At 35.8% G+C, this 12,660-nt stretch overlaps 1 protein-coding gene across 1 annotated transcript in view; it reads right to left on the reverse strand.

The window, feature by feature from the left end:
• LOC140162751 (tetratricopeptide repeat protein 39C-like) overlaps positions 1 to 12,660 on the reverse strand; it is a 59,562-nt gene that overhangs the window by 23,331 nt on the left and 23,571 nt on the right. Inside the window, exon 11 of the mRNA XM_072186043.1 lies at positions 10,127 to 10,165. Coding sequence (XP_072042144.1) covers positions 10,127 to 10,165 — 39 coding nt within the window. The remainder of the gene's footprint in view (positions 1 to 10,126; positions 10,166 to 12,660) is intronic.

A 12,660-nucleotide genomic window follows, 5' to 3' on the forward strand; every position in this document is an offset into this window, starting at 1 on the left:
CCTGTTTGGAAAAGGGAAATTCCCTTTTCAACAAGTACTTTCTATTGTACACTGAAACTCTGAAGTACACACTGCCTACAAAAACATTTCCATTTAATTTGCTTTTCAACAAGTACTTGCTATTGTGAACTGAAACTCTGAAGTACATCGTGAAAAAAAGAACATTTTCATTTGATTAGTTTCCTGCCATCCTTAAAAATATTTGCTCACACATCCCACATGTTTACCGCCATCCTCTTCAAATCTATACGTATAGCCTTTTGAGTCTCAGTAAGAATAAGTCTTTGTCAACGAGTGGCCTTCTACTTCTATCCAAGTAGATCTATGCTATTAAGGGATGGGTTCATTAAAGTAGCGTTCTCCGAAAAGTTTTTCGATAAATTCATTAATTTCTTAAAAAGTAAAAATCTCAGTTTAATAAATAACGGTTAAAATGAAAGCCATTATTGGGGGCCTAATTATCGTATCATTATAATAGGTCTGGCACCAATGCAAGCATTTGTTTCGGTGTCCCAAATTCATAGTAAAATATGCTGACGCTATTTTTACAAATCGCCTGGAATTGCATATTTAGGTTTTAGCGATTGCTGAAAAAGACGGGTATATTTCTGAAAAGCGTTTCCGCTTGGAATGTAGATGCCTATTGTGGAGCTTAATGTCCGTGATTTTAATTTATAAGCTCTTTCATTGACAATTTGCAACGTCTTTTGCACACCATGCGGTCGCCTGCTTGAATCGATATTTTAAAAATTATGGCAGATAACATTAGATCGACTGTGCTATCGGTAGAATTTAAACTAGAATCAAAAGTGTTCGCCAAAGTCATGTAAATATGGACTATCGCGGAATATGGCGTTTTAGTAAAAAGTTGCATTTTTGCCAGTGATTATTCTGTTCTTGCTATGAAGAACATTATGAACTTACCTCAAACGTAGAACATAGTTGGCAAATATATTCGGTTCGACTATGACTTATTCCAGATCCTTGATCTTTGCTATTGGCAAACTTATGAGCATATTTGTATTTTGTAAAATGGCGAAAATATTGCAAAACTGTCTACTCCACCAGCCATACTTTAACATCTAGTTACAACGTGTCATGCTGTCCTTTCCGATTTTGACAGAATGCCGTAAGCGTATTGGAATTCATATTCTGTCCTATTGATTTGAAACAATTGATTCGAACCAACGTCCTTGATTCTACTGTAATGTGTTAAGAAGTTTATGGATCTTGATCAATTGTGCAACAGCTGTGCTCAGTCTGTCGTATAATAAGCGTCTCTTTGTTATTTACATTAGATAAATGATTGGGAAATAAAGAGAGTTTATTATCGTGAGTTCTATATGTTTTTTGGTTTAGTTTATCACTATGCACAGCTCCAAGATATAATATATAGTGCGTTTTATTTTTTTTAATTCATCCCATTATTTTGGCTTCAAATGGACATAAAACCATTTTTTACAGTTATTACTGATATTATTTCTTGACTTTTGGTAAACCGAAATAATAAACTATAAAACCATTAACTTATGGAATATATTTCCTATAAGGCACGTGAAAGTCGATTCAGTTTATCGTCCCCGCCAGCGTCACTTTTTGGAAACCAAAAATACCCGTGTCAAATTTTCAAAATGCCAAAATAATTCATTATTTCCAAAGTATCAGTGTTTTCACCAGTTTTAGCAATTGGAAACATATATTTTTGTTTGTAAAACATATATTCATAACTTGGAAGCAAAACCAGGCTCTTTTCTAACTTCCCTAGTCCTTACCCATATAAAAACATGTTTATAAATCACATGTATGAGTTTGGCTTTAAATCAACACGCATTTTATAGGTCAATAATGAAATCTGATGAAATAGTGAAAATGAAAAAGTCACCTCACCTGGAAAAAAGGACGATAAACTCGGAATTGACTTTCATGGGCCTAATCTATACTGTCATGTTGGTGCAAAGTAGAGCATTTGAGATTGTTCATCAGGTGGTAAAAGTTGTTCCTGAGAGCATCTTAAGTCCCGCTGCCTTCAAATTTCAAGCCGTAACAGTATCAGAAATGTTGAATGATACCAGGCAGCTGTTAATTGCCTAACCCACCCCTCCCCCATAAACCCCGGGCCATAAACACAACACATGCATGCCCCTCACATCCACACACCTCGCTCTGCTTTCACTTTGCAATGGAGCTTATAACTCCCCATTAAGAACTCAGGAAATCATTTTGTATTCTTACATGTCAAAACTAAGCATAAGCCTGTCATTATCTTGCTATTCGGGGGAGCACTTCAATTATATGAGATCTACTAATGACGCCTACTAATTTCAAAAGACTATTCGGCAACATAATCAGTGATAAATATAATAAAAGTTGTAAATGAAACAATAAAAGCGTCTGAATCAGGATGACGATAGATCCAATGGGAAACAAGTGTGTGTGTGTGTGGGGGGTGGATGACAAACCATGTGATCTGGGTGATAGCGAAAGGGGGGGTCTTAATTCAGTGATCCCAGCGAAAGTATAAAATGGTAAAACAAATTTAAATTGTATATAAAATGCCTAAAAGTGAAGGATAAATCATTAAAATTGTCATTAGATATTTTAAAAGCTTTTGGCAAGAACCGAGGAAAGCAGCAGTATTGATAAAGTTTAAGCCCCGTTCAAATGCTGAGCCCTGTCCTATATTTTGTTAATCTTTTATAAATCAGTTATCTCCTCTTGGGATTGTTCTTCATTGCCAATGCCATGATTGCTTTTTATAGTCTGGTACAACAGTACTGTTATAATAGGTTTGACATATTTTGGATTTTAGTATATTTTGATGTTTTTCATAGTGCAATAGTATTTTGGTCAAATGAATATTTGCGTGCAATATGATGCTTTTCTGATCTAATACCTTTTTTCCCTATAGATGCAATTTTTGATGTATTTAATATTTTTAATATTTATATGTATGTTCAAATAAGTAATTTTACATGTAATTTGGCCGTTTGGCCAATGATATATGTGAAAAATAAAATACCGAATATAATAATAATATCTGATTTCTTTACATACTATGTACAGAAATTACAGATTCATGTAAAATAACTTATTTTGTCTTTAATACAGGGCTTAATGTTTGCACATCGAAACTAACAAAGGTGCTGGGCAAGGTGCTAAAATCTAAATTTTGCTGATTCATGGATTTCTACATTCTCGGATGAAATTACTGAACAGGCTTTTTACAGCCCTACATAGGCCTACTACGCATCAGTCACCTTCGCCATCCTAGAAAATAACGCCACTGAGCTATTATGGAAGTCCCCCCGGACAAGACAAATTTCAATACCATTTAAAGCTCGAGGTTATAACTTGCCCACTGAAGCATGATTAATAGCTGCTAGTATTGCATAATATTGTAAAGCGTTTTCTATCGGAAAAATAAGTCTGGTCAGTACTAAAAGCGCAGAGTGATTTAAAAATATTACTATAGTCTGGTCAGTACTAAAAGTGCAGAGTGATTTTATTTATTGCATTTTTAATTAAAAGAACCACTTTTTAGGTAAGTTACACAGCTGAACTTGTGATAGTATTGAGATACAACAATATCATGGTATAAACAAGAATATGTTCCTTTGGTAAAAATTTCTATTGTCTACCCTTAAGTCCAGTCTTGAAACACCAGACTCTTACTAGCTATTGACACATTGGAGACTACACTACCAGAGGGTGATATCTCTGCTCATGTCAATGCCCTTCATTCAATTCACAACTTTTGAATTGATTCAAAATCCTGTATTTCTATGGCAAGCCTTCGAGGTCATAACGTGCAGCTAGCTACGCGCAGCTTATCAAAAGCTACGCGCAGCTAAATGACCAATCAGAATCTTCTATCTACTCACATGATTGAGTAGTTCGCTGCAAGTGGTATAGTGTAATCTGTCACAAATATTATGTTTTTGTAAGTGAACATTTCTCAAGAATATAAGCAATAAAATGGCTCGCCAAAATTTTCTTGTTAATCTTGCCCCCCCCCCCTTCAATTTCACCCTCCCCTGGGCTCATAATTATTGCACAGCCCCTTATGAATGACATTTCTGAAGCCATACCTGTTTTTTACTGTGGAAAACCGAAAAAAAAGAGACGAAAATAAAAATGATGGTTGAAAGGTACCATATGTATGTCAATTTGATATTGATCAAACATGCCAATCCCCTTATGTCCCCATGGATTTGATGGTTATGAAAACAACCTAGTGGATTTTGTGCCTTAATTATGCCCCAGCTCTTATAATAATGTAGGTCAAAGGGGCTATTCCAATTACAATCCTCACACCCCCTATGGAAGATGTGACTAGCTTTATAATCTCCCATTATTATGTTTGAATGAATCCAAGTGTGTGAAAATATTGGATCTGACACATCATAATGATAACATTGGATGTTTTACACCCAATATTTATTGGTCTTGCTATGAGTTTTAAAATATTAGACTCGACTACGTCTCGTCCAATATTTTAAAACTACTCATAGCTCGACCAATAAATATGGGCTCAATCGATCCAATTTTATATCACACAGTGGGTGTAGATTTCAAATGGAGCCACTCATTCAGGTAACCCCATTTGAAATTCACACTCCCCGTGTGGGCGATAAAGATCATGTTTTCCATAGGGCGGTGAGGATTTCAACTGGAATAGCCCAATGATAACACCTGGGGTGGATAAACAATGTTGTTTTTGTCTCATGCCTGCGCAATGAGGCCACAAAAAGAAAACTGTTTGATTGGCATAACCCGATCGACCCTAAAATTAGGCCTGACCCTAGAGTTTTTTTGCAAAAAAAAAAAGAAGATTTTTATTTATTTATTTAATGATTAAATTTTTAAAAGCAAGAAAAAAAGTTCCATGGCCTTTATCAAATGCAATTTACAGCTTTAAAAGTAAAAAAAAAATCCCAACCTAATTTACCCTAATTTTATTTTTATGTTACGCCAATCAAACAATTTTCTTTTTGTGGCCTAATAATTACACCCAAGTCATATTTTATACATCAAATAAATACTAAATAACAGCTGTATCTTTTAGCTCGGATTTACGAATTATTTTGTTGAAATCGGTCAAGAAATATAAAAGTCACAGTGATCCAAAATCCCAAGGAAGATGCAAAATCAGAATTTGCAGTTTTACGTGTACACGAAGCGTTCTCAAAGAGAACTAGCATTGTGCTTTTCATTTATCAGAATATTTAAGTGCAAATTTTGATTTTGTTCCTTCAGGTTAGTTTCTTTAATTCTCAACCAATTTCAACAAATGAGGTGTTATTAATCAGAGCCAAATGTAAGTAAATGTTTTTGCTCCCTATTTTCGCCTGTATTTCAAATTTCAAATTTATTTTTATTTATTTGTTTGTTTGTTTGTTTATTTTTTTTATTTATTTATTTATTTATTTATTTATTTATTTATTTATGTACCTGTGTTGACCTTTCAATGCACTACCATTGTTCTCCCAAGGTGTCAAGGTGCCGCCTTTGGTCTCTGATACACTGCAAATGCAGGATTCCTTTAATTACCCACGTATTTAGTAGGGAGGGCGTAAGTCCAGAAATCTTTTTTGATTGCTCATGCTGTAACTTCCCATTTCACTCACTCAATCACCACCCACACCAAATCTTCTGGGCACGTCACCACGTCACATATTATCTATTATATACTTCGTAATAGATTCCTATCATCTGATTGGTTAAAAGTGGGGGCATTGTTTAACTATGCCCTGTATTTGAGAGAATTTCATCAAAATGAACTATGGACCGGTCATGGAAATGAAATATGGGCCGGTTACGTCCCGATCAAACTCTGCTCGCACACGATGGTGAATTGCGCATTACGCACATGTCGTTGATGCACTGCCTGCCAGCTCTGCATAGCTAGCTCGTATCAACTCACATCACTCTTCAATTCCTTTCCGATTTCTTTCAACCTGGGGGCAGTTTTGACCCCGCATCAACCGTTTGCTCAGTAGCAACACACTGTTTGGCTCTGGCTAGATCTCATTGCATAACATATTCGCTGTCATAGTGCACGTTAGTAACCATTAGTTACTGCTCCAAGCCTGGGCTCATACACCTGTTCCGAATTTTGATATGCCATAGGCTTTGTGTTGTGATCATTTCGATCAGTGGTTCTTAACAAAGAAAGCGTGATCCAGTTGGCCTAGCAACGGTCATATTGTAACGTGCATTACAACAGCGAATTCCCCCACATACTGATATACAAATATTGACTGCTATGAGGGGCATGGTTAAAATGATAGGCCCAAGATGATCTCAAAACCATACGATGCCCCTAGGCGTAGCGGAGGGGGATAGTCATGGTTTTGAGATCCCCGCGGGCCTATAATTTTAACCATGCCCTAATAAAAAGCAGTCAATATTTGTTTTATATACCAAATCTTAAGATTCTTGTCATCTGTTTGGTTAAAAGCATCGATTTTGGGAAGAGAAATTAATAGTTTCAATGCGAACGGCACACAGATTACAATCTGCGATTTCTGCGTGATTGTAACGCGTGAAAACATCAACGCGTGCGTAATATCATTTTACGCTGGGAAAAACGCGCAGTTTGATCGTGACGCACGTGACCAGTCCATAGTTCATTTCCATGGACCGGTCCATAGTTCATTTTGCGGGCATAGTTAATTCAATGACTGCATTTTCAACCAATCAGATGACATGAATCTATATATGAGGTATATAATGATAATTATGCAATGGATATTCTATCCATCTACATGTATTATCCATCTACTTTATATTGTGTGTATTGATGCATTAAAGCCCCTCTCACTTTAGTGGCACTGGTAGGTGTAGAATGCGTAAATACATAGTAAAGGTGAAGGAACTGAAAGTGTCAATTCATCCCTGGCTTAAGTCCAGTGGTCAGTTTATAGCATTGCCCTGTAACTAAGTCTAGCTGTCAGTGTGACGTGTCACCGATATCATCAGGGGTATTATATGATTTATGTTAACTATCTTGAGGCTTCATTTAGTCTTGTTAGCCTTAAACTTTAATACCTTTGATTTTTAAGGCAAGTGAGATGGTTTGAGACATTCAGCTAAAAAACTGTGTACTTTTTAATCTGAATACCATGATCTTGTATACAAATATTGACTGCTATGAGGGGCATGGTTAAGATTATAGGCCCAAGGTGATCTCAAAACCATGACTATGCCCCAAGGCGTAGCCGAGGGGCATAGTCATGGTTTTGAGATCACCGCTGGCCTATAATTTTAACCATGCCCCGAATAAAAAGCAGTCAATATTTGTTTTATATACCAAATCTTAAGATTCTTGTCATCTGTTTGGTTAAGCATCGATTTTGGGAAGAGAAATTAAGTTTCAAAGCGAACGGCACACAGATTACAATCTGCGATTTATGCGTAATTATAGCACGTGAAAACATTAACGTGTGCGTAATATCATTTTACGCTGGGAAAAACGCGCAGTTTGATCGTGGACGCACGTGACCGGTCCATAGTTCATTTCCATGGACCGGTCCATAGTTCATTTTGCGGGCATAGTTAATTCAATGACTGCACTTTCAACCAATCAGATGACAGGAATCTAATTATGAGGTATATAATAGGAAATAAGTCACTGAAGCAAATAATTTTATTTATATCTTCATTAGTCTTGCAGTTATTGTGTTTTAAGGGCTTAAGGCTAATAATATATCAAAACAACAGTTTTGGACATTTTCCCCTCACAAGTAATATCATGCGCAGAGTGGATAACATTACCTTAAAAAAAACCATGCAATTCCTCTTTTTTTTTTTTTTTTTTATAAAATGCTAGAGTGAACAATAGCCCATGAGGAGTGACACAAGTCAAGAATATGGACACCTAAGGCACTATAAAAGACAACCATATGGACTAATCAGTGGTTCACAGCAGCTTAAGGACAACAAAAGTGAAGAGGTACAATATGCAGTAAAGCATCAGACACATTGTGTCCGCTTTATTGGTCACAATATTTTAGTGTAAACATTGCTAGATCATGCTCCCCTCCGACCCACCTTAAGGCAAGACAATCCCATGGCATTATAGAAGCAAGAAACAAGCGAGCCAAAATCACCTATCAATGCAGAAATCTTCAATCTTTAAAAACTGCAATGTCATTAAAACAGGACTTTGTATATTTATTTCACATTATGCTAAAACAGCTTTCTTTTTTTACACAGTGGTCCTATGTTCTTGATCCATTAGGCCTTATTGGCCTTCCAGTCTTTTCCGCCCTAATTGCCTACTTGTTGTAAATAAGTATTTATTTATACAGGGAAAAAAAGAACCATACATGCATCGCACTAGCATAATTTCACAATGAAACTACAATATGGAAAAAATGCATAACATGCAAGGCAGATAAACCAGAGAAAAAACTCCGGACATACCTGCCTGTATGGGACTTGAACCCTAGACATTTGGCCAAAGTTTTTGTTGTTTTGATGCTTTTGTATGTATAATTTTGTAAATAATGGAAATAAACAGTTTTTATTTTTTGGCCGCTTTTCTATAACTGGTCTTGTATGTAGTTATATGGAGAAACTGCCCGTTGAGTGTGCTATAACCTCCATTTTAGTAGCAAAATGCAATTTAAAAAAAATGACTTGATGCTATTTTTCTGACATTTTCAGAGTATATATAGTATCAAGTTGTTTGCCGTACCTGCTCTTCTTCGAAAAAAAACAAACAAGTGCTAATACCGCAATGATAATGAAACTTCAGAACTATTAATCATATTCACATCATTTTAGCTTCAGAACTATTAATCATATCAACATCATTTTAACATACATGTAGAAGGAAAGGAGGTTTATCTACAGACATTTTGATACCCCATTTGCCCAATTTTGTTCAATAATAACAACACAGCTCAGTATTTTTAAAGAAAAAAAAAATGTTGGAAGTTTACAGTTACAGTTGACAGCAGTGTTCGAATTCAGTCAATGTTTGTATAGCAGTTTCCAAATTTTGCATAGCAGTTATTTTGCTATGCCAAAAAAAAAAATGTGTAGCATTTGGCGATGCAATATTTGTGTTTGCGTAGCGAATCTACAACTTCTGTCATTGTCATCAAATCTTGGCTATCACTGCCGGAAATAAGTATTCGCACATCACACACATTTCCCAAACTCACCTTGTTGCTAATAAAATATCAAATATATCCAAGAAAATACAGTTTGTATGTGTTCATCAATTATTTATCATCAATACATTCATGTTTGTGCTGGATTTTATGCTTAAAAGCCATCAGAATTCATGATTGTTTTCAAGAAGTCAAAATTTATGTGTAATATCGCCATTGACATTTCCCTCATTAATTATTCATGAGCTCATTATCGCGACGTAAGGAGAGAAAGTGGGTATTTTGAAACCGATGCTCAGTAAACAATTTTTTTATGCGCAGTTGGTATATACAGCTTCAGGGGGTCTTGAAACTACTTAAAAACATCTCGTAGCAACGGTCAGAGGTCAGGGTATTTGTTGATAGCCGTTGATTTCCCAGATTTGGGAACCACCAAAATTACCTGGTGCTTTACAAACCTAGCTTTGGATATCCCCACGTTTTTGTGTAAAAATGCCAAAAACAAGTGATGAGGTAACTGAGTTCGAAAAAGGGCAAATTTCTGCCGATGCGTAAGGGGACTTTTGAGGTAAATACGACATGGAATTTAGCTCAAATTTATGTATAGCACTTTTAGCTATGCATTTTGGAAAAGTGCATAGCAGTTGATGAAAATTGCATCCCATTTTGCAATGCGATACCGTCGAATTCGACCGCTGGTTGAGAGTGATGTCAGATGCAAACTAGTCTTTTAAAATCTGTCTTTGATTATAGTACCCACTCACTGTCACACCTCACATGTCCTTTTGTCTTAAAAGGCAGTAGGCTATTCCGGTTGAAATCCATACACCTATGGAAGACATGATCTTAATCTTCCACACAGGGGGTGTCAATTTCAAATGAAGTTACCTGAATGGGTGACTCCATTTGAAATCTACACCCCTTGAATGGGAGATTAAATCACATCTTCCGAAGGGATGTGTGGAATTTAACTGGAATGGCTTAATTACTAGGCTAATTCTTACCTTCGCTCTTATCACCAGTGATTTCCCCTTGCTTGCAGTCTGTTTAGATAGAAAACAAGATATAGATAAGACAGGTTATACATAATACACATGGGGACCTATTATTGACAAAATATTGTCAATAACATCTTAAGCCAGCTTATCTCTTATATAAGGCCAAATAATAATAACATTTGGTGATGCAAACGCCGCGAGTTAGGTGCCGAATTGGGCTAATTGCGTATCACTTGCTGCGGTAATCTCCTCCATAGCCAATTTGTGGAGAGATTGCACAAAATCAAACAGGCCGTGGAGGAGCCTAAAATCTGCAGCACAAAAAAAAACTTGGTGCAACTTCTGGCCCATACATAATTGCATTTAGACAGCTTGAGTATTTTTGATGTATTTTCCCTTTGCTTAGCAATTTTGTTCAGTTTTGAGCCTTTGAAATTCCAAAAGGTCATTAATAACATTGTTTAATATTTGATTCTTTTACTTTCCATATAGGCCATAGGCGGCAACATAAAATATCCAAATTTTGAGATATTTTCTTAAAACATATCAAGAGCTATCGTAAGAACCACTGAACCAATACTAGGCTTGTTTGTACTCATTTTAATGCATTTTTCATGTTGATTCCAAATATGGTCATGAACATAAACCTACAATTCTGCAATTTTAGCATCTTGTCGCGTCTGCAGGTGACACCTGCATGGAGAGATCGAGTTAAGGAACACAGAATGAGATTGTTCATCTGAAAAATGATGCAATACATGGATATTGTAATTTTATGACAAAATACTTGACACAAAATTCTTAACTGATTTTCTTCAAGCAATTCTTAGCTTGTTGCGCTACACATGTAACTAGCACTGAGAATCGCCATCAAATATTAGCTCAATTGGTCAAAAGATGTAGTTAAGTGAAATTCAACAAAATCTGACCTATTTTAAAGACAACAGATCTTGATAAGATTACGATGACTTTATAGGATAACATAACCAAGTACAATCAAAAACAACTCAAATGTCAACACAATCAGGTCAACGACACAACAGGATTACCATAATCTAGTAATATTATAAAACCGATTTAGCTAGCCTCAGTTTGAGACATTAGGGCTCTGGGATATCATTGTTTTTTGGGGAGTTTCTTGCTTCTCCATGTATTATTATTCTGATCTCTGTAAGTCTTTTCCACCCACCTCTGCTGTAAATAAATTAAATTGCTAGCTGTCTTATGGTGGCCTTGACTTGAATAAATGAAGAGCTTAGTTGCAAAAGCCCTTACATGTGCATCCACGTTTTTACTTTTTGAGAAAAACAGGTTTTTTTAATTGTGCAATTATTACTTGTTCGATTTGATTCATTTTGGTTTAGATAAAGTGTTGATGAAATGAAACTAAAAGAATAGGTTTGGTACAATTTTCAAGCCTTCCTATTTATTTGTTTATTTCATTTATATCGCACCTTTTGTGGATGTAAGGCCTTTTGCAATTCAAATTACCCCTTTTCTAGAAACCACCTTGGCAATCAAATTTGAACCCACATTTTGCACTCCTTTATGTTACTTGACTAAAGTCCGATGTATACTCCACTTCGCAACTTCGCGTGAAGCGTCGAGGCATCTTCTTGCATCGTAATTGATGTAATTGATGTATACTTCCCCTAAACGATCGCCGAGTATCGCGAAGAAAACATTGCCAATATGATCACTTTTAGAGAATGATTGGCTATGGTGTATGCACTATCTAGCTATATGCATATCATAGAACATATTACAGAATATTGAATTATTTACCTGGAATATCAAGATTAAAGGAAATTGTTTCCCAAGCATTCGCCTTCTTCCCAATATCTCTAGAATCGTTTCGTTGGTAATCATATAAGACTGGAAAGTCTTGCACGGCAAGTATTATTTTTTCTTTATAGTCGTCCATAGTTCAGTTCAATACAGAATTTACACAAACAGATAGAGAAAGGGATTTTCTACAGTTGCAGGTCAAATTCTTGATGGGGCCATTAACTGGCCTGATTACTTTAGCAGCCAATCAGAGGAGCTTGTGCAGAAACTTCGCAGACCAATACCTCCCCCCCCCCCCAAACTTCAAAAAATTTCAACTTTCTCCGACCCGAAGAAACCATCTCCACGAAGGAATTTCCTCACCGGAAGTCGTAAAATTTCGGCTCAAATTTCTTCGCGTCGGCGAAATCGTGGCCCCGAAGTGGAGTATACATCGGACTTAATGCTTTCAAAATAAAATATTAAAAAAAGAAATTGAAATATCTCATTTACTTTTTAAACTACACGTACATGAATTTTTAATTAAATTTGGCAAAATGCAAATTTTTGAGTAAAAAATGTCAATTTTAGTGTAATATCTGACATATTAAAATGATTTTTTCAAACATAGTGACCCAAAAACAGTTCCTTACATACATACAAACATTCAACACTGCACAAGAAAATATACCTTCAGTAAAATTCACTTTAAAAAGAAAAAGAAAGGGAAAAGAGAATCCAAAAAGTTTAAAAAAAAAAAGCATTATAAGGGA

The sequence above is a fragment of the Amphiura filiformis genome, chromosome 10, assembly GCF_039555335.1.
Source record: "Amphiura filiformis chromosome 10, Afil_fr2py, whole genome shotgun sequence".
Classification (NCBI taxonomy): Eukaryota; Metazoa; Echinodermata; class Ophiuroidea; order Amphilepidida; family Amphiuridae; genus Amphiura; species Amphiura filiformis.